The sequence below is a fragment of the Saccopteryx bilineata genome, chromosome 5 (genome assembly GCF_036850765.1).
Source record: "Saccopteryx bilineata isolate mSacBil1 chromosome 5, mSacBil1_pri_phased_curated, whole genome shotgun sequence".
Classification (NCBI taxonomy): Eukaryota; Metazoa; Chordata; class Mammalia; order Chiroptera; family Emballonuridae; genus Saccopteryx; species Saccopteryx bilineata.
This window is the reverse complement of record NC_089494.1, coordinates 159,653,116-159,676,357: the sequence shown is the minus strand read 5'-3', so window position 1 is coordinate 159,676,357 and position 23,242 is coordinate 159,653,116. Positions and strand designations below refer to the sequence as shown.

At 42.7% G+C, this 23,242-nt stretch overlaps 1 protein-coding gene across 3 annotated transcripts in view; it reads right to left on the bottom strand.

Moving 5' to 3' along the window:
• Positions 1-23,242, bottom strand: part of FAM107B (family with sequence similarity 107 member B) — a 281,121-nt gene that overhangs the window by 39,653 nt on the left and 218,226 nt on the right. Inside the window, exon 2 of one of the 3 annotated variants that reach the window (XM_066280688.1) lies at positions 13,676-13,749. The exons of the other annotated variants lie outside the window; for them this stretch is intronic. Coding sequence (XP_066136785.1) covers positions 13,676-13,694 — 19 coding nt within the window. The 5' untranslated portion in view covers positions 13,695-13,749. The remainder of the gene's footprint in view (positions 1-13,675; positions 13,750-23,242) is intronic. 3 annotated transcript variants of the gene reach the window in all.

The following is a 23,242-nucleotide window of genomic DNA, read 5'->3' as shown; positions in this document are numbered from 1 at the left end:
GCCAACCCATTTCAAAACCCTTGCAGGGATCACATTGCCGTCTGAGCCCTTGTTTCCTTATCTTTCTCTCCTAGTTATTATATGGATTAACAAATGCTTCTGGCAGATCATATAAAGAACTCGTTATCACCATGATCCAGTAACACAGCTGCCACCAGCACAGGCCACAGAACTATCTCAGGTAAACTGGTTTCATTAGTTTAGTCAGAAACTTCTTTATCTTCTGTTTAGAGTCAGAAGGTTTATCTTTTTTCTTCTACCCTCCTAATGCTCCACCCCTCAAGCACACCTCCCCCAGGAATACCTTCCACTGACCTTAGGAGATCCAGCCTCTTTCATCGGTGCTGGAGGTATGAGTAATGTAATACCTATCAAGTATATTTACTAAAGGAAGGGGGGTGGGTATCTAATGTTTGTACCGCAGGGCAAAGCTGTCAGGCTTAATTCAAAGCCAGACAATGACAAGCAGAAAGCCAGAAAAGCTGGGACTCAGAGGGCACAGCAGGAGTGAACTGGACAATCACTAGGGTGAAATTTACTTACGAGGTGAAGTCTTTACCACAGCAGCATGAAGACAGGAGAGAGAATAGGCAGGTAGGGCTGTGTGAGATGGATTGGGCTAGCTGTGTGGGGATCTGGCACAAATTAGAGGGGCAGGGCCTCAAATATGCCAGGAATTCTGCTGAAGGCAGTAAAACAATCTCAAAATGGAGAGTAGGATTACGTTAACATCAGTTCTGGAAACAGGAAGTACCAGTACCAAGTAGCTAATAAGTGTGGACAGAATTTTTCAAAACAGAATTACCTTCTTCCTGCCTTTCCTGTCTGTATTAGTTGGCAATGTTTTCCTCTTCACTTTTTTACCATTAAAAAGTGTGTAAAAGGAGGCACTGAGAGTCCACTGAATGGGAATAAAGTACAACCAAGTTAATTTAACCAAGTTGATGAAAGATGTGCTGATAATGTAACATTACCTAAATACTGACCAGGTCATTTTTTAAAACAAATATACAATAACTGTGTGAGTATGGGTGCCTCTATCATGGGTGGCACAAATTAACTATTAATGTTAGACTTAAACTGTTAGTTATCATAGCTACAGTAGATCATAATGCCTGCTCAGATTGATACTGAGCAGTTTAGCTCTTACATTACACATCTATTACTAATTATTATATAAACTACCTTCCAGGTATTAAGAAATCACAAGTTTGCCAACCAAAGAGAAATATAATCTATAAACTTGACTTGGAAAAAGCACCCATGAGTCTAAATGACATAAATTGAATTTATGAATGTTCATAAAACAGGACATTGTTATTACAAAGCTATTTAATAATCCTGAGGCAGGATAGTAAGAAGCTAGAAAAATTCCTTGGCAAGTGGAATGGGGAAACTGAGACAGATAGCTGAACAAATTGGTTGAGCAATTTACAGCCAGATACAGAAGGTCACCAGGGAAGAAAGCCTCAGGTGCCTAACGATAAGCAAAACTGGCACCAGACCTGGCCTCCAGGGTGACCTTTCCTCCACTGGCACCATATCTCTGGTCATGTGGTTTAAACCCCCTGGCATTTCCTCCCTAGAGATAACGTCTAGGTCTCAGTTGTATTTCAGCTTCAGACCCAGAAAAGCAGCAAAACTGGGCCCACAGCCCCAGGACTAGCTGCAAAGACTAATGATGACTCTCTGCCCTGGTGCTGACCAATCAGTAAAGACCACGACCCTGAAAGGGCAACCTGAGAAAACTGATGTATATTCTATTGAGATCCCCCCCTGAGACCTCCTCTAAACCTCCAGCCTTTAGAAACAAAACAAAGGACTCAGCATGTGCTCCCTCTCCCAGGAGCAGCCTGTGCCAGCCTTTCCTTCACTTCTTCCCCCACAGGCTTACATCTCCTAAACTCTAAAGGATTCCTCCCACAAGACTTGAACCTAGGGCAGCTCATCCTGGGCTAACTCCCTGAACCTGTCCCCAAGGCCCCCTTTTCTCTGATTCTCCAGTGAGCTGACAGCATCCCTGCCTGGGCTTTCTCCTGTTGCTTCTTCTAGCCTAAGTCCTTCCTTATTGCACTGTCTCCAGCCTTAATAAACGTACTCTTAAAATCAGCTGAACTCATGTTGTGAAATCTTTTCTGCATGAAGGCATGAACCCACACAGCACTGGCCGGACCCAAGGCACATTGCCGTAAGCATCTGAAGAGATACAATGCTTGTTTTTCACCCTTAGGGAAAAGAAATTAATTATGGAAATGCCAGATTAAATAATATTCTCTAACAAAAATAAATTTACTAACACATCTATTATTTGAATTAAATTAAGTACCAATGACATTATAAATTCAGGATCATTAATGTCACTCCCATGACATAATTCAATGCTTGATTACAAAATAAACATATGAAGTATCCTAGGCAAACATTTTATTTCTCTTTAATCTAGTTTTACTTTGCCTCATTCTTTAAAAAAAATAAGTTCTGCTCCTATTAGAAACAAATTTTGTTTTAAAATGGTTCACTGCAGAGATAAAACAGATTCAACTTAGTGACTTGGAATAATTGAACATTATTCATTTCTTCATTACACTTGTTACTAACCATTTCCTTTACAGTTAACTAAGCATCATGCTTAGTGAAAGGTCACAAGTCCCAGGTTCAGAAATGCCAAGTCCTATTATCAACTCTACTGTCCTCAGACTCTGTGCCTTCAGAAGATGACAGTGGCCTTCAGTTTCCTTTCAGTGAGCCTCCACCAGATCAGAGGTTCTCACTAGTCAGCACACTCTAGACAAACTTGCAGACTTACGCACACATGCTGTGCACCAGACACCAGTCAGGCTCTCTTTCAAAGCTACACACATCCCTCCTCCTCCTCCAAAAAAGGGAACAGTGAGAAATCTGTACTTTATCTGTCTGCAGCTATAATACAAAATAAGAGTGACTCCTAAGAAATCTATGACCCATAAGAAATCCATATCAAAGCTTGTGTCTGAATACAATGTCCCATTGCTGTGATGGGCCTATCAATACCTTGGAAATGATCAGGCAGAGAGAAGGAAAAGAGCACTCACTATTTAATGAATGATGATAACTTTAAAATGGCCTCAGAACCAACTGATCTGATAGTATCTGATATCAGAAATTTACAATACAGTAGTCCACAGTTATTCCTCCCCATGACTAGAAGACCTACAAGTACTGATCAGAGTTTCTAGATTGTTCCTGGCTCATCCAGGACGCTGTGACTGGAAAAGGAAATAGACTAGTCAGCACTTAACATGCCAGAGGTTGGCTGGGTCACTAAAATCTCATCTGTCACAGCCCTGATTGAATGAATGAGAGTTCTGCTCTTGACACAACAGAGCTTGCCGACCTCTAGCTTGATGAGCAACCTACTGTGTGCTCTGCTTTTTGGGACAATGGGACTCCACAAAGTGACTAGGGCCACAGGCCATCAGCTGGCCTCCACAGTTCAGCTGCAATGTATTTTAGTGTAAAAATTCAGAAGGCCACCTTGGCATTGTGCGTCTCAAATATACCTAGATACAACATTTCCGTGGCTAAATAAAACAGTACCAATGTTTTCATTATTGAATAAAAAAATGTCAAAGCAGGCAACCTGCATTAAGAATTATCTTTCTTCCCATAGGGTTGTTTTAAGAATGTAAATTGGGTTAGGTCACTCCCCAATGGCTTCTGACCTTCACTCCTAGCTGATCTGACCTGGGCCTATTTCTTTCTACACCTCAACTCAGCCTCTCCTCCAACCTCACTTCCCTGCACTCCAGCCAGCCTTGCCTTCCTTCATATATTACCTGGCTAAGTCTTTGCACATGCAAATCGCCCCGACCTAGAGCAATCCCCCCCAACTCATCTCCATCCCAAAACTCTCCTACCATTGGCTCACCCTCATCATAGTAATGATTTTTCTTGCCCACCTGTGTGTGCACATGCATGCACACACGCAAATGCACGTGTTTTCAAATTCTTATTTGCTCTCTCTAGCTTTTAGAAGTCAGGAAGTAAATAAATCACCTAATTCTTTCACCCTGAAGTGCAAAAGGTAAATGATTTGGCCTTTCTCGAGATGCCAAAATGCATAACTTTTAAAATGTTACTTTTGCATAAAGTAGAGTTTGAATTATTACATAGCCTGAAAATGACCAAAACTGGATGGAAATTTCAAGAAGTGTCCAGGAAAATAATTAAACAGAGAGGCCAACTGGCAACTGCTCAGCTGATCCCAATTTTCCTAACAGTATTTGTAAGGCCAGTGGCCGCCGCCATTGCCATGCAGGTCTCCACTGGATTGAGGCAGTCGGTAAAAGAACTGTGAAGCCAGAAAATGGTGGGCCATTCTGTTTATTAAAGTCTCCTAAGGGTGGGCGGATGAGCAAACAGGGAAGACCACTCCCCTTTCTCCCATCTCAGGACCCCACCAGTCTCAGTACTCCCCAGCCAAACAGGCCATGTGGAAATCAAAATCTCCAGCCCTACAGCACTCCCTCCCTCTCTCAGCACTATAGCAAAAACACCTGGGGAAAAACCCCTTCTCCAGCAAACAGCCCCTCCCAAGCAGGAAGGTAATCTGCAATTTGCAATCTGCTGCCCTGAGGGCAAGCACCAGCAGCCTTACAAATACTATACACACAGGGCACTGCCCCAATACAAGCGAGCAAACCTAAAAAACAGTGGTAACAAACTTGTTTGCACAACAGTATTTCTTCCTTGGTGTAAAGCCAGTAGCCACAGCCACCATCACAGCCGCTTGGCCCATGCAGGTTCGCATTTGATTTGGACAGACGGTAATGAAACAACGGAGCCAAGAACTGGTGGGCCATCATCTTTATCCTAGCTTGTGAACAAGAAATACACAGTGGGAAAACACTTCCCTTTCCATTCAGGGCTTCCAAAGCCACTGACTCATCCTAGAATCAAAGGTTTCTAGCTCACCAACCTTAATCACCTCTGTTCCCCATCTCCTTCTCTCTGCACAAACTGGCTTCTCCCTCAGCACTCCTCCAACTTGGCTGCTTCTCCTCTCCTCCACGTGGCCTTACTCTGCTTTCCTTTATAGCAGTGGTCCCCAACCCCCAGGCCGCGGACCAGTACCGGTCCGTGGGCCATTTGGTACCGGTCCACAGAGAAAGAATAAATAACTTACATTATTTCCGTTTTATTTATATTTCAGTCTGAACGATGTTTTATTTTTAAAAAATGACCAGATTTCCTCTGTTACATCCGTCTAAGACTCACTCTTGACGATTGTCTCGTAAGTTCAACAATTATATTTAAAAATACCACAGTTTTTACAACGGTCGCATAATTTTATTTTGTGCATTTATCCATCCCACCCTAAAGGCCAGTCCATGAAAATATTTTCTGACATTAAACCGGTCCGTGGCCCAATAAAGGTTGGGGACCACTGCTTTATAGTGTAGAAATCAAAACCTTTAATCCAAAATATAAACCAGGAAGTCTCTGAAACAAAGGCACTTATCTGAGGCATAAGGGGATTCCTCATAAGAGTGCACCACTGCCTATCATGCAACAGTCAAGGGTGAGGAGAAAAGCTTAGTTTTGAAAAGATTTTAGTATTAAAGGGTGGGAAAGGCTTAGTCTTAAAACTAAGCCTTAGGCTGTAAGGACACTGCTTACAGCCTGTCCCCCACATCCAATGCAAACTATAAGCAAGCAAACATATATCATATTTTCAAACTTATTTGACCAACACTTGGATTCTGAACTCTGTCTAATAACTGTGATTCTGGCGAGTGCGGGGAGGACTGGGAAACTGGGGAGTGGAGAGAGAGCACGGGGCAGGAAGATGCTAACTCCTAGTGTTTGGAGCTGGAGACCACCTGTACTCTTACACTATGTTGCTGAATTTAAAAAGTCAAATCAACACCTTAATGATATGTTCTGCCAAGTATAATAAAAATATGCCCAAAGAGCTTGACTCTTACTAGCTGCCAAGAGCTAAATGTGAAAGGAAGCCCAAAGCAGCAACTGAAGATGTAGGGGAAAGAAAACCTCTTTCACTACTGAGTTGACGGGTCCAGCTGAAGAGCAGAAAAATGCTATATATATAACCCAAAAGGACATGTTAATTCTGTTTATTTACACATAAACCAATGGCTTAAGTTAACCTCCATTTTCTTTCACTCTACGAACTGTAGTTTTCAACCCTAGCTTGCACATCAGAACTACGTGTGGAACTTTTAAAAAAGCAGTGTCTAGGTCTAGTACAGCAGTGTTTTTCAACCGATGGTCTGCAGACCAGCTGCCAGAAATTGCTTGCAGGTCCATGAGTTAATCATCCTGCTGTATGAAGATTATAGAACCAACGATCTTAATCAAATTCACTTATGCTCGGGGTGACTTCTTACTTAGCAGTACCCAAAATAATTCTATTTTTCACCAGTCCACAAGTGTAATAAGGTTAAAAACCACTGCAGTAGAGAACCACTAAAAGAGAAGCAACCATAATCAGCCACACCTACTGTAAAGCCAGTGGCCATGGCCACCATTACAGCAGCCTGGCCCATGCATGTTTGCATTGGATTCGGACAGTCATTAAAGAAACAATGGAGCCAAAAACTGGTGGGCCATCATCTTTAATCCTAGCTTGCATCCGGCAGGCAAGTAAAAACACACACTGGGCTCCAAAACCCACTCATTCAGTGCTCACAAAGCTACTGACTTTATCCAAGTTTCCTAGAATCAAAGGTTTCTAGCTCATCAGACTTATTCACCTCTGTTCCCCATCTCCTTCCTTCTTCCTGCACAAACTCTGCACAAACTGGCTTCTCACTCAACACTCTGCCATCTTGGCTGCTTCTCCTGGCCTCCTCCACGTGGCCTTTCTCTGCTCTCTGCTGTCTCCTCTAATGCTAATCCCAGGAACTAAGAGAGCAAGCTCCTGTTCTGCCCTCATTTTATAGTGTAGAAATCAAAACATTTAATCCAATATACAAAGTAGGGAAGTTTCTAATACAAAGTCACCTATCTGAGGCATGATAGGATTGTACCACCCCACATCAAAAAGGGGGGAAAGGCTTAATCCCAAAACCAAGCCCTAGGCTACAAGGATCCTGCTTGCCCACAGCCCGCCCCCAAAACACATTAATATCACCTGGGCGACAGCTTCCATGTGGGCAGCGAAAGCTTCCATGTGGGCAGCGCCATATTTAACAAAGTGAGCATAATAAGGTCTACCGGAAAGTTCTATCCATTTCTATCACAAGTTTCTACACGTAAGCACATGTTTATTTGATGCATGTGTGCCTCTCTATTTTTATCACTTAATGTATACATACTGACATAGCACATTAACTAAAACAAAGTTGATTCACGTTAGTCTTATGTGTGAAGCGATAGTGTACCCATGGCTACTGATAAAGTTCATTTACACCACTGTAATTTTTACGAATTTCAGCAAGGAAGAAATGCTACAGAAGCATGTCTGTCGCATCCACCATATTCTCCGGACTTAGCACCCTCCGACTATCACTTGTTTTTGTCCTCACAAAATATTTTGAAGGGCAAAAAATTCAAAAATGAAGAAGATATCAAACAAGCACTGGTTCAATTTTTTGCATCAAAAGATAAAACATTTTTCAAAAATGGGATATACAAATTGCCCTCACCCTGGCAAGAAATCATTAATAATAATGGCAATTATATTATTTATTAAAGTTTATTGATGGTAAGAAAAATTTGTATTTTGTTTCATCTACAACATAAGGTAACCATGGGAAGGCTGGTCAAGACTACAAGAGCCAATCAATCCACACATCTTCTCTCCCTCCACCTCTAAGACCAAGCAGCTGAACCAAACCCCCAGTCATCCACCCCTCACTGAGCGCCTCTGTGCCAGCACTGAGCATCAAGCACACATGGCGAATGTAAAGCCAGTATTCACGGCCACCATCAGAGTGGCCTGGCCCATAAAGGTTCGCATTGGATTCGGACAGTTGGTAATAAAACAACGGAGCCAAGAACTGGTGGGCCATCATCTTTAATCCTAGCTTGCACCTGGCGGGCAAGTCAAAACACACACTGGGTTCCAAAACCCACTCATTCAGTACTCACAAAGCTACTGACTTATCCGAGTTTCCTAGAATCAAACGTTTCTAGCTCACCAGACTTATTCACTTGTGTTCCCCATCTCCTTCCTTCTCCCTGCACAAACTCTGCACAACCTGGCTTCTCACTCAGCACTCCACCATCTTGGCTGCTTCTCCTGGTCTCCTTTACATGGCCTTTCTCTGCTCTCCTCTCTGCTAATCCCAGGAACTGAGAGAGAAACTCCTGGTCTGCTCTTTTTATAGTGTGGAAATCAAAACCTTTAATCCAATATACAAATAAGGAAGTCTCTGATACAAAGTCACTTATCTGAGGCATGATGGGATTCCTCATGAGAGTGCACTGCCCTACATCAAAAAGGGTGGGAAAGGCTTAGTCCTAAAACCAAGCCCCAGGCTACAAGGATCCTGCCTGCCCACAGCCCACCCCAACACACATTAATATAATCATGCCCATTCCAAACATAAGGGCAACTAATATCATCACCTGGGAGATGGGCTTCCATGTGGGCAGCGCCATCTTTAACAAAGTGAGCATTAATATATTTTATCTGCCCAACAGTGAACAACCCTGGTAGACCTACCCTCAGGAGCTTCTGTTCTAGTGGAAATCATATCAGGGAGATTTAAGTTACATACTTTACTCTTGGAGGGAAAAAAAGGAACTTTTATAGAACCTTTTAAAAGTGTAGGGCAGGGGTCCCCAAACATTTTACACAGGGGGCCAGTTCACTGTCCCTCAGACCATTGGAGGGCCAGACTATAAAAAAAACTATAAACAGGCTCTGGCCGGTTGGCTCAGTGGTAGAGCGTCGGCCTGGCGTGCAGAAGTCCCGGGTTCGATTCCCGGCCAGGGCACACAGGAGAAGCGCCCATCTGCTTCTCCACACCTCCCCCTCTCCTTCCTCTCTGTCTCTCTCTTCCCCTCCCGCAGCTGAGGCTCCATTGGAGCAAAGATGGCCCGGGCGCTGGGGATGGCTCCTTGGCCTCTGCCCCAGGCACTAAAGTGGCTCTGGTCGAGGCAGGGCAGAGCGACCCCTGGTGGGCAAAGCGTCACACCCTGGTGGGCATGCCGGGTGGATCCCGGTCGGGCGCATGCGGGAGTCTGTCTGACTGCCTCTCCCCATTTCTAGCTTCAGAAAAATACAAAACAAAAAACAAACAAAAAAAACTATGAACAAATCCCTATGCACACTGCACATATTTTAAAGTAAAAAAACAAAACAGGAACAAATACAATATTTAAAATAATGAACAAGTAAATTTAAATCAACAAACTGACCAGTATTTCAATGGGAACTATGGGCCTGCTTTTGGCTAATGAGATGGTCAATGTCTGGTTCCATATTTGTCACTGCTAGCCATAACAAGTGATATGACGTGCTTCTGGAGCTGTGACGTGTGCGTCCCGCGTCACTGGAAGTAGTACTGTACGTGAGTAACACCACATACAGTACTCCTGTGCTCCTCTCACTGACCACCAGTAAACAGGTGCCCCTTCCAGAAGTGTGGCAGGGGCGGATAAATGGCCTCAGGGGCCGCGTGTGGCCCACAGGCCGTAGTTTGGGACCCCTGGTGTAGGGAATCATCCATCCAACCTTGAACCCTGACTTGGATTGGAGAACTTTAGTTAAAAGCCCTGAGTGAATGTCTCTTGGATGCAAACACCAAGAAACTGTGTGAGTGACCTTTGTGCAGACACAAAGGAATGCATGTGAACAGGCTTTAGAAAATTAGCCCGGAGGTTCTGGATTGCCCTTTCCTTTGTGAATGTTAATTAGCAAAAGAAAAGAATGTACTGACCCAAATTAGCCCTTTCTCCAAGTCAGCAAAACAGCTATCAGTCATTCTTTCCCCTCATCACCTGGCCTCCCTCTCTTGTAATCCTGTTACCTCTGTTCTGCTTCTGATCAAGAAAAGCTAAAGGAGAAGGAGATTCAGGAGATCTTCTTTGCCTCCCTTGGCAGGCCTCCCCCTCTTCCTCTTGACATAAGTTTGTGTCTTGAGTAGGTTTCTTCCATGTGACATTGGTAGTTCCCAGCCGGCTGAAGTACTACATAAAAGTCCCCCCAAGCAATGTCAATGTTATTGAACTTAAGTCCTTTTAGTCATTAGGGCAGTGTGGTATTGTCTTAGAGGAACTGGTAAGAGCCTTCCTAAGTGTGAAGAAAATTACACTAGTTCAAATTTTAAAATCTGAACATCTTCCTTCCCTGGTTGAAAATTATAGTTCTTTTAATTTTCACACAATCTCCAGGCTTATAAATAAATCCACAACCCCTGCCAACTAAATATCATTTCAACTGGCAGGCTAGACACTACCCAACATACGGCCCTACTCAACAGCTCGATCAGTCAGTATTTGCTCAATGCCCCTTCTGTGCCCCATACCCTTAGAGTGTTCCCAAATCAAAACCTGCTCCCATCAGCATTCTGGATTTCATTACTTTTTCTTTCATTTTTTACCCTTGGAACAAAATCACATTATCACGGGATATAAAAAATATATAAAAGTCCCTCTTAAAGAATGTTTAGCCTTTCTGTAAAAACCAAACCAAGATAGATAACATATTACAATAATATCATATCATATTATATTATATACTGATTTAGAACTAAATTGCATGACTATTGGGGACAATGGGTTGGTAAGTATATGAGAGCTTCACTGAAGCAAGCCTAGAAGGAAGGACTTGGCCAGGAGTTAGCAATGACCAAGCAGGACATTTTAAGGCACACAAAGGGCACACAGAAGGGAGGAACATGGAAACACCAGCCTGGCTGAATCAATGAAAACTCACCCTATAAATGGCAAGATATGAGGTTGAACTAGTAGGAGAAGCAGTTAACGCATGGCTCTGAAACCAGATGTGATGTATCTGTAACAGTCAGGGAGGGAGTGGTGTGGCAGGTCCCAGGGAAGGAGTAAGGCATGATGGAAACTGTTTTAGTCATGTGGAGAAATTACTGCCATCAACTCTGTCAGAGCTCCTGATAAAATGTCTGACATCCCAGTTATTTTCAACAAGAACTTCATCAAACCACTTCCTTCCTAATATCAAAAATAACATCAAAGAATGCCAAAGGCCCAATATTTACTAATTTACCCACCTCCCTGGGATTTTCATGCCCTCATTTTCCCCTCCTATAGAGCATTACTGTTATGGGTGACACTGACCAGACAGGAGCCATCCAACTATAATTTTGTTCTCTAAACATCAGACTATCAGGCATGGTTTCTGGCAATTCTGAGTCAAGCCTAAAATTCAGCAACGCCTTTGATGCACTGTCTTTCTAAAGTGTTCTGTGTAAATGCAATCTTATGTATAGTACACAAGACAATCTGAGTTCATTCTGCCATTAATTCATCACAGGATCTGGGGATTCTGTCTCCTAAGTGCCAAGCACTATCCTAAATAAAGTGGAATTAGCAATTAGCAGCAAAGGAAACAAAGCTCCTGCCCTCGTAAAGACTATATTATGAGAATTAGGCAGACAGTAAGTAAGCAAACAGAAGTATAATATCAGCTACTGATAAAACACTGTAGGAAAAGTACAGGTAGAGAAACAGAATAAGCAGGCTGTGCAATTCAATATATTCAGGGAAGACTTCACTCTGGAGAGAGCAGACACCTGAATAGTATTTGAGCAAAGATCTAAATGAAGAGAGGGAGGCAAGCATTATACTATGTGGGAAAAAGTTTCATTCCAGACAGAGCCACCAGCAAATGCTGAGGCCATGGCCAGAGGCAAGGAGGCCTCCAGGCTGTAGTACAGGGAGCCAATAGGAGGCAAAATGGAAGCAGTGGTCAGGAACCAGTTTATGGCAAGGATTTCAGATTTTATTCTCAATACCACAGGAAGGTAAGGGTAAAACACCCCTGCGGTTTATGGTATGGTAAAACAATAATAATGCCCATCATTCCTTACTTAGACTCTGCAAATCCTTCCTGCCTGTTCACTAAAAGGTACTGCTCACTTTGAAGTGTAAACTGTGATGGGAAACTACTTAATTGCCTATTCTTGTACTGTTTTACATGAAAAGGTCATTCTATCCTCTGCTTAAAGTAATTGAGAATATTCTACTTGGAGGCATCCCTAATGGTTAAAGTCATTATTAAATTTGGAAATATTCTAATGTTTTCTTTTTTTCTCTCTCTCTCTCTCTCTCTCTCTCTCTCTCTTTGTATTTTTCTGAGGTTGGAAACGGGGAGGCAGTCAGACAGACTCCCGCATGCGCCAGACCGGGATCCACCTGGCATGCCCACCAGGGGGCGATGCTCTGCCCATCTGGGGCGTCGCTCTGCCACAATCAGAGCCATTCTAGCGCCTGAAGCAGAGGCCACAGAGGCCACAGAGCCATCCCCAGCGCCCGGGCCAACTTTGCTCCAATGGAGCCTTGGCTGCTGGAGGGGAAGAGAGAGACAAAGAGGAAGGAGAGGGGGAGGGGTGGAGAAGCAGATGGACGCTTCTCCTGTGTGCCCTGGCCGGGAATCGTACCCAGGACTCCCACATGCCAGGCCGATGCTCTACCACTGAGCCAACCAGCCAGGACCTGAAATATTCTAATTTAATTTTTCCTTAAATGAGAAGTGAGGAGGCAGAAAAACAGACTCCGCATGCGCCCTGACCAGGATCCACCCAGCAAGTTCCCTATAGGGCAATGGTCTTTGCCCATCTGAAGCTGTTGCTCTGTTGCTCAGCAACCAAGCTATTTTGGCACCTGAGGTGAGGTCATGGAGCCATCCTCAGTGCTCAGGGCCATTTTGCTCCAGTTGAGCCATGGCTGCAGGAGGGAAAAGAAAGAGAGAGAAAGGAGACGGGAGGCGTGGAGAAGTAGTTGGTTGCTTCTCCTTTGTGCCCTGACTGAGAATTGAACCTGAGACATCCAAACGCCAGGCTGACACTCTACCGCTGATCCAACCAGCCAGCGCCTCCAATATTAATTTTCATCAGATTTTCTAGGTTGAACATTTTGGAGGCTTGGAGATGTACTCCAGATATACATACACATAAGTCTTGAATCAAGTTTCTCTAATAAATTAATTCCTAAATAAAATAAAACATTTCTGACTTTAAAACAGCCACAGAAGAGGTACATTACTCTATTAAATAAACAAAAACATTAAGTAGAAAAAAGAATCTTTGTTGCCACTTAAATCTAGGGTTTTACTTATAAAAAGTGACACATGAGTGAGGGAAGCAGTTTAATAGACATCCGTATTTCTGAATTTTTAAAACAAGAAACTTATTTTTCCCTGGTTTAATAAGCAATATACCTAGTGGTTTCTTATTTTTATTATTGAAACTACTCTTTGTATTTAGTTATTTCTTGGATCTGTCATTGTCTTTTAGTAAACAGTATTGGGAGGGACTGAAACACTGCCTGTCACTAACTTATTAACGAAAGCCTCAGAACTGTAGTTCAGCTGGAAATATCCAAGTGATAATGTTCTCATCTTTAGGATGGTAAGTAGAGGATGTGAAACTGCTACTTTCCTGCTTTATGGATATTTTGTAACTTGTATAGACATGTTAATAATCACTTAATTATATCATCAGGAACATTAAACAAAAAAAATACCAACAATGGATGAAGTCCTCCATTTTTCAGGACGCAGACCATCAGCAGATTTGGATTCCTGTCAGATTTGGATCCTGTCTACAAAGGACAAAAGCCTTAATGTGACAACACTCTAGTACAATACTGCATCAGCAACATAACTGTGAGCAAACATCCTTTCTAAATCCAGGGGTAAAAGCAGAGGACTAATCCCTGGATGTGAGCTGCCCTTTTCATTTCTCTGAAGCCACTTCAACTTCTAGTCATTAATTATAAAGAGAAACAGTCACACCACAGGCAAAATTACTCAGAGGTTAAGTGCATGCTAACTTCCATGATACATACTTCTCCACATTGAGAGTAGCTCTATTATCACTGTAGGACAAGAAGATCCTTTTGCCATTTACTTAGATAAGAATTAGGTACTGCTTGCCTGAGAGGTAACACAAAGGAAGATACGCAAATTATGTCTCTGCTGGCCCTGGCCGTTTTGCTCAATGGATAGAGCATCGGTCTGGCATGCAGACATCCTGGGTTCCATCCCTGGTCAGGGCACACATGAGAAGTGATCACTGCTTGTTTCTCCTCCCTTCCCCTCTCGCAGACAGTGGCTCCAGTGATTCCAGCGTTGGCCGTGGGTACTTAGGATAGCTAGGTTGACTGGTTGACTCGAGCATGGAACCCAGACAGGGGTTGCTGGGTGGATCTGGTTGGGGTGCATGCAGAAGTCTATCTCCCCTCTTCTCACTTAAAAAAAAAATTATGTTTCTGCTATAAAGTAAAACAATTAATGCTTTTCTTCAGAAAGTCTTGAATAAAGTTTCTCTAATAAATCAATTAATTCCTATTAAAATTAAAAAGTTCTGACTTTAAAACAGCCACAGAAAGGGCACATTACTCTATTAAATAAACAAAAGCTTTAGGTGAAAAAATAAATCTTCGTTACCACTTAAACCCTGAGGTTTTACTTATAAAAAGTGACACATGAGTGAGGAAAACAGTTTAATAGTCATCTTATTTCTGAATTTTTAAAACAAGAAACTTATTTTTCCCTGGTTTTATAAGCAATAAATTTGGAAAACAGAAAAGTATAAACAAAATAAAATATTATCCATGAATGCATCACTAAACATATTCAAACTTTAATATATTTTCCTTTCAGTTAATACACACATCTCATTTTTTTTTTTTTAGCAAAACTAGGATCATACTGAATAGACAAATTTATTACACTTGTAAGCATTTCATCTCTAGAAAATACTTTTTTTTTTTTGAGAAAGAGAGAAAGGGGGAGGGGAAGAGAGAGAAGCATTAATTCCTTCCACACAACACAGTTATGCACCCACTGACTGCTCCTCATTCATGCCCTGACTGGGGCTGGAATCGGCCATCTTGGGGTCAAGTCCAAGCAACGCGGGATCAAACCGGAGATCTCAAGATCGGTGACCTCGCCCTGACCGGTTGGCTCAGCGGTAGAGCGTCGGCCTGGCGTGCGGGGGACCCGGGTTCGATTCCCGGCCAGGGCACATAGGAGAAGCGCCCATTTGCTTCTCCACCCCCCCCTCCTTCCTCTCTGTCTCTCTCTTCCCCTCCCGCAGCCAAGGCTCCATTGGAGCAAAGATGGCCTGGGTGCTGCGGATGGCTCCTTGGTCTCTGCCCCAGGCGCTAGAGTGGCTCTGGTCGCAGCAGAGCGACCCCTGGTGGGCAGAGCATCGCCCCCTGGTGGGTGTGCCGGGTGGATCCCGGTCGGACGCATGAGGGAGTCTGTCTGACTGCCTCTCCCCGTTTCCAGCTTCAGAAAAATACAAAAAAAAGATCCATGATCTCAGTACTTGGGGTGACATTCTATCCACTGCATCACTGTTCAGGGCAGAAAATACTTTTTAAATATGGTTGTATAATATGCCATTATATAGCTGTATTATAATTGACATCTATCCCTCTTCTGTCCTATTCAAAATGCAAAATAAATTAATGAATTTTAATGTATCAGAGTAGGAAAAAATCGTTTTTATAGTTTCAGAATCCACATTGTACCTAACCTTTAAGAAACCTACCAGTTGTCAGGTTTTGGTTTGTCATCAAAGAAAAATATCCATAACTATTTGCAAAGGTTATTTCAATGCTCCTGCCTTTCCCGTGTGAGATTGGATTTTCTTCATACACTTCAACCAAAACAACATATTGCCAGACCATACACAAACAGATAGGAGAACACTTATTTTTTATTAAAGCTGATTATGAAACAGATTTGTAAAATTACAAAACAGTGCCATTCTTCTCACTGAATTTTTTACAATTTAGAAAATAGTTATTTTTCACTTAAAAATCATTAAAAAGACTTGTACAAATGCAAAACAATATCATTTATCTCCACTATTTTTTGTTTCAGAAAAACTATTTTTATTTTTTTTTCTTTTATTTGTTTGAGAGCGGCAGGGAGAGAGACAGGAACTGTTCCCATATGTGCCCTGACCAGGGAATTGAACCAGCAACCTCTGTGCTTCAGGACGATGCTCCAACCACCCGAGTTATATAGCCATGGCTTACTTTTTTTTACTTTAGAGACAGAGAGAGGAAGGGAGACAGAGAGGAGGGGAAAGGGAAGTATTCATTTGTTGTTCCACTCAGTCATGCATTCACTGGCTACTTCCCATTAGTGCCCTAACTGGGATTGAACCTGCAACCTTGTCATTTTGGGAAGATGCTTGTAATTGACTGAGCCAACTGGCCAGGGCCAGGAAAAGTTACTTCTCATTACAAATAATCTTTTTGTTAATAGTCAATGTGTTTATTGTTACTTTTGTTAATTTCAAGTGAATTTAAACTTCTCAGTTTTATACAATAGAAAATATCAATAGATATAACAGAAAAAGTTCTTTGGGCATCAACTACTTTTTAAACAATGTAAAGGCATCCTGAAGGAAAAAAAAAAGTTTGAGAATCACTATGTTATAGAACAAAAGATCTCTTTAACAAATAAATAGACCTATGTATTAATTTTTTCCTTGTCACTGGCATCTGCTTAAAATGAGACTGCTCCAAAATCTTCCACAGATTAGCAGTGTCTTTGTGAAGTGGAATCCTTCCCATTCTAGCCCCCAAACTCTTAATATATTTCAGCATTCTATTACCAATCACTTTTTAAAGCAGTTATTGCAAGGTAAACAGACCCCAGAAAATCAGAAGCATGGATCTTTAACCACAGCTCTCTACTTGTTTGTGTGTGTGTGTGTGTGTGTGTGTGTGAGAGAGAGAGAGAGAGAGAGAGAGAGAGAGAGAGAGAGAGAGAGACCAGGAGGTGGCACAGTGGATAGAGCATCAACCTGGGATGCTAAGGACCCAGGTTCGGAACCCTGAGGTTGCCAGCTTGAATGCAGGCTCACCTAGCCTGAGCAAAGGCTCACCGGCTTGAGCCTGTGATCATAGACATGATCCCATGGTCGCTGGCTTGAGCCCAAGGGTCTCTGGCTTAAAGCTGGAGGTTGCTGGCTTAAGCCCAAGGTCATTGGCCTGAGCAACGGGGTCACTGGTTTGGCTGGAGTCCCCTGATCAAGGCATGTATGAGAAAGCAATCAATGAACAACTAAAGTGCTACAACTACGAGTTGATGCTTGTCATTTTTCTCCCAAATTATATATGGATAAGAGCAGAATGATTCAGATGATGGTAACTGATACACACTTATCTTCACAGTCATCATTTGTTTTTACTTCCTCCTACCAAAATTACACAAGCAAGTCTGTGAACTCTGCAGACCAAATGGCACATGCTCCATTCCAACTACCAGTGTCCACAACTCAATGGAAATAAGAAAACACCCATTTAGTTCCTGGTTATTTACTAGTCAACAACAATGCAAGGAAAGAGCCAAGACACTAATGACACACAGATATTCCTAACGGTGGTTGGCAAACTCATTAGTCAGCAGAGCCAAATATCAACAGTACAACGACTGAAATTTCTTTTGAGAGCCAATTTTTTTAAACTTACACTATATAGGTAGGTACATCGTTATTAACTTAATTAAGGTACTCCTAAGCTAGCCTTTGCGCCCGCACTCAAGGGGCCAAAGAGCCGCATGTGACTCGCAAGCCACGGTTTGCCAACCACTGTCCTAGTATCACAAGAACCAAAATTCTACTACATTATTGTCCTGTTCTTCTATACCATGCAGTTTCTACAAAAGAACCAAACAATCACACTTTTAAAAAAGGCTGAAAATAAAAAAACACCTCTTTCATTGAAATATATACATACTTATTGAGTATGCCAGCAGGTGGCTAGCACACTTCTCGACACTAGGATAAAGCAGTTACAAAAGGAAGTCCCTGCTCTCATGATGCTCGTATTCAAATAGGGGAAGCAGACTGTTGGTAAAATAAGTTTGTAAAATATGATTTTTATGTTTGCTCGCTTATAGTTTGCACTGGGGGCTGGGTGGGGCCAGGTATATGTGGTCTGTGAGATTACAAATTACCTTCCTGCTTGGAAAGGGCCACTGTTTTGCTAATATTTGCTGGAGGAGAGGTTTTCGTGCCAGAAAGTTTTGAAAAGAGGAGAAGGAGAAGAGGCAGAGAGAAGCCATGTTTGTAGAGTGAGAGAGCAGAAAGAATGTAGAGCGCTGAAGAAGAAGCCATGTTGGCAGGGAAAGAGAAGGCATACAGATGGGGAACCAGAGGTGAGGGGCTTTATGAGCTCCACTGAGACTAGTGAGGCCTTTGATTTTAGGAGGAACCAGAGAAGATTCTCCTGGTTGTGGAACTGGAGAAGGTTTTTCCCTGTGTGTTTGCTCATCAGCAGGTGCGAGACTTTAATAAAGGAATGGCCCACCATTTTTTGGCTCCACTGTTTCTTTACCATCTGTCTGAATTCAATGAGAACCTGCGTGTGCATGGCCATGACAGCCGCGACTGCTGACCAAACACAGACAGTAACAAAGGAGTAGCAATAAAATGTGCTGGGTTTTAATAAAAGAAGCCCAGGAAACCCTCAGAATAGGCTGCAGAGATCCAGAAAGATCACCCAGATGAAATACAGTCCCAGAAGAGACCTCTTCATGGACATGTGGCAACTCACACTTTAGGTATAAGTTTAAGATCAATCAGAAGGAGGAAAAAGGAGCTTAGGAACAAGAATACATTCACGTGAAAATGCAAACTCACTTGGGGAGAGAAAGAAGCACCTTCCAGAATGAAAAAGGCACTGAGGAGGAACAAGTCTGATGAATCAGAGAAAATTAAGAGATCAGTTTTAGACATGCTGCATTTCAAGTATCCAAAAACATGCAAGTGAATATATAAAGGAAGTGCTGAAACAAGTGCTTGAGCTTGAGAGTCAGACAAGGGCTAGATACACAGATCTAGGAACCAAAAATCCACAGGCAACTTGAAGCTATGGAAACTGCTGCTGTTCCTCAATAGGGTGATCAAGGTGCTCCCCAATATCCCCAAATATAAAAGGGTAGTAAAGAATAAGAGCCTGCAAAGAAGACAGAAAGAGAAGGAAATGCAAGAGAATATGGTCTCAGAAGCTAAGTATGAGAATGTCTCAGAAAGGAAGCTGTTCTCAGCAATGGTAAACTCGGTCAACAAAACTGCTGAGTGATCAAGTGAGGGGACAGGAAGCACCCTCTGGACTCAACAACAGGGAGGATGGCCTCCCTGCGGGGCTGGCTTCACAGGCGGGCATGGGACTTTCCCCGTTCCCACACTTGGATGGGCACTGCACGTGGTTTAATGCTTTGCTGTTGTTGCCATGGTGAAATTCTTAATTATTTTTGCATGAGGAACCCCACATTTTCATTTTGCACTGGCTCTGCATGTCATATAGCCAGTCTGACTCTAGGTTTCAGTAAAGTGGTGGAGATTTAAAAATAAAAAATTAGAATATAATGGTTGAGGATTAAAAAAATAGAATATAGTAATTCAAGGAGTAAATGAGGAATAAGCCAATCAAGATGTGGTCAAGAGGCTTTCTGGTAGCCCCCAGAATCCTCATCTGTTCGCCTCCCAGTATAATTCCCAACCCCCACGTGTAGCCAGGACCCATCAGTCACTTCTAACCCACAGAATATGGTAAAGGTGATCAGCTATCACTCCTGTGACCTTGCTCAAGTCTCTCTCTCTCTCTCCCTCGACATCTGTGTAAGCTACCACAAAGTAAATGAAATCTCACATGGCATGGAAGTACAAGTGACCTCCAGGAATTAAGGACAACCTAAGTACCACAAATGCATTCTGCCAACAACCTGAGTGAGCTCAGAAGTAGGTATTTCCCCATTTGAGCCTCTGATGAGACCACAGTCCTGGTACTGCAGCCTGGGGACACTCTTAAGCACAGAACCGAGATAAGTTGGGCCAGGATTCCTAACCCACAAAACCTGTGAGATAATAAATGTGTCATCTTAAGCCACTAAGTTTATGATAATGTGTTAGCAATATATAATTAGTACAAGCCAGAAAGCAGAATAATCCTCTCCAGTAGTTTAAATGGAAGGAGAGAGGAAGTGGTAGCCAAAAGAGGAGGGCACCAGGAAAGGCTGGGTTTCACAGGGTTTGGTTTTTGTTTTATGACAAGTGAGACAGAGAATGGTAAATCCTTATGAGAAAGAAACACTAGGATGGAGATTTAAATAGGATGTGAAAAGATGGCTGTAGAGAAACTGATTATTAAAAAGTGAGGAGGTACTTCCTGCACTATAAACAAGAAAAATGAGCAAAGGATAGAGGAGCAAGCAGATGTGCAAAGGGAAAGTGGGAAGATGAGAGAACGGCCTTCACATGACTGCTTTACCAGTCAGGGAAAGGTAATCTGGTGAGGGCGAGGCACAAGTGGGAGGGATGGGCTGACCAAGAAATGAGAGATTTAAGAAGTGTGAGGGGAAAAAAAAGTGTAGAGAAGGCTGAAAATAGTCATGCAGATCAAGAATGCTGATGAGAAAAGCATTTAATTTCCAGGCAGTGAAGAGGCCCTGATAAGGTTGGAGACCAGGACATCTGTGTGACTTTCTCTGGCAGAACCTGGCAGCCCAGGAACAGATGTGGGGACAGCGGGCTCCCTGATCCTCCAGTGTTGGGGTGTGCCAAGACAGTATATGGAAGGGACTTTGTTGTATTGAGAAGTGCACGGTGGAAATGCTGGCCGTGGAACTGGAACAGTAGAGCTGAGCCATGCCTGACATGCAGGGTGACAGCAGGGGCAAGGGACTTGAAACGGACCTGGAAGAGCAAACATCTGATGCTACTTGGGATAGTTTGTCAGATGAACTAGAGGCATAAAAGGTTCTAGTCAGCAGGTGGGATCTCTTAATTTCAGATCAGAATTCCTAATTTTTACAAGATCTAGAACAGTGACTCTGTAGGGTGACCCTGATTTCAGCACTTAAAGTCCCATGTCCTGGGAAATACCCTAGACCCGGGCAAACTGGGATGGTTTTAATAATGAAAGTCCTTCATCAAAGAAAGCCCCACCTCCCAGACCCAGGCAAACTGAGACTGCTGGTCATCCATCTTTGGCTACCATTTAACAAATATTGACACCTGGAGCAGAAGATCACCATCAGATGGCCAGTAAGTGACAGCACTGAGGAGTAGAAGACAGAATATGATTGAAATGAGCAACCAATGGGTAAGGAGAAAAAGAGTAAAAATCTGAATATGGTCATGAGGAGCAGGGGCCCCATCCCATATATAGGAGAAGGGTCATTCCCCACTCACCAGAGCCTGAGACAGCAGCAAACTCAGACAGCCAGGATTCAGTCAGGATCAGGAGGTGAAGACTTTGGAGGAAGAAACTGGCTGATCATGGAGTAGAGTGAGAGCACGCAGTAGAGAAGTCTGAAAGTCTAGGGTGAGGGGGATGCACAGAGCAGTCCTGGTAGGAAAGTCCCCAGAGTTCCAGGACTAGAGGACCCAACAGAAATAGCTGAGGGGAGAATGGGAACAGGTGGAAGGTATACCACATGTGGTTTGCAGGTTGTATGGCTGGTGACATACTAAATGGCAACTCCAAGGAAGCTGCTGTCCCATGATGACTGTGGGACATAAGCACCGGTGTAATTTAACACACTAAGATAGCTATTGGATGTAAAGATATATATTTATCCTGAAAAAAGAGAAGGACTTTTCCAAGCTTCAAAACGGGCTCCTTTGGTCCTTGTCTAAAAGTCTCTTCATCTTGAGACTCAATTCTCTGTTTCACAAATCATCATCTTCGTTCTGATATGCAAACCTTCACCCAACCCTAAGATTCTCCTTAAACCTTTCACATTTCACTAACACACTGTGTCTGTTAACTTAGTCCAGAAAATCCTCATGAATTTGCTGATATATTATAGCTGTTGATAACTGATACAGGAATAAGAGTACAGAAATGTATTTCTTGAAATAAAATGCTGAAGTTATCACATCATCACGGAAGAAGGGACGGGTTCCTGTGTATCTTGTGAACTGTATGTTGTGGTATGTATGTGCATGTTTGTGCGTGCACGTACCACCTGGAGATTTAAGTCCTATGGAAGCTAGAAAAACTCAGCAGTACAACATACTGTTTCAGCAAAAACTTTTTAGCATTATTTAGAAAATATATATATACAAAAAACCTCCCTTGACTCAAAAACAACTCAAGTACTTCTGTTCAGTCTAACCTTGTACTCTAATTTTGGAGAAGACAGAGTTAAGCCAGGCCTGAGAGTGCAGGGCCCTAACCAAACAAAAACAGATAGTAAGCTCATGGGTCACCAGGAAACATGATGATTACTAGACACAGACCTGGAAGGGAGCTCAAAAGCCCTGTGCCTCCTCTCTCACACAGCCCACAAGTTCTCTCCCCCTTTAGCCCATCAAGTCTAGGCTGGGCTTCATGAAGGAGACTTGGACGCTGTTCCTCACCAGTGTGCTATTGTGATTTCCCCAGGAACCCAGGGGAGTAACAGAGTCCAACACTCTCCAGCCTTGGCCCAGTACACAACCATGCATGCTGGGCCAGCCAAGGGCTCATCAAAAACCAGAGTACAGAAAGTGAAGCAATGCCTGACCTGTGCTGGCACAGTGGACAGAACGCTGACCTGGAATGCTGAGGTCGCTGGTTTGAAACCCCAGGCTTGCCCGGTCTAGGAACATACGAGAAGCAATCAATGAACAACTAAAGTGAAGCAACTATGAGTTGACAGTTCTCATGCCCTCTCTCCTTCTCTCTCTTTCCTCTTCCCTAAAATCAATAAATAAAATCTTTAAGAAAATTTTAAAGAAAAAAAAAAGTTGAAGCAAAATCCCTACCAACCAAGTCTGTTTTTCACAAATGCCTTTACCAATAAATATTTCTAAATAATTTTCATTAGCTACAAAAAGAGAATTATTTTATGAATTAAAGCTTTCAAAAATTAGGCCTTTAAGATGGTGTTGATCACTGTATACAAAGTAGATGAGAACCTTATGTTAATAAGGGTAGCCCATGTTTTTTCTTAAATGAAGACACTACAAATACACCTAGTTTTTAAAAAAAGTGTGTGTGTGTGTAATCTGCTTGTCTAGATAAACATTACACTGTCACCAAATATTTGTGCACATCTACGTCAGGCACAAATATAGTG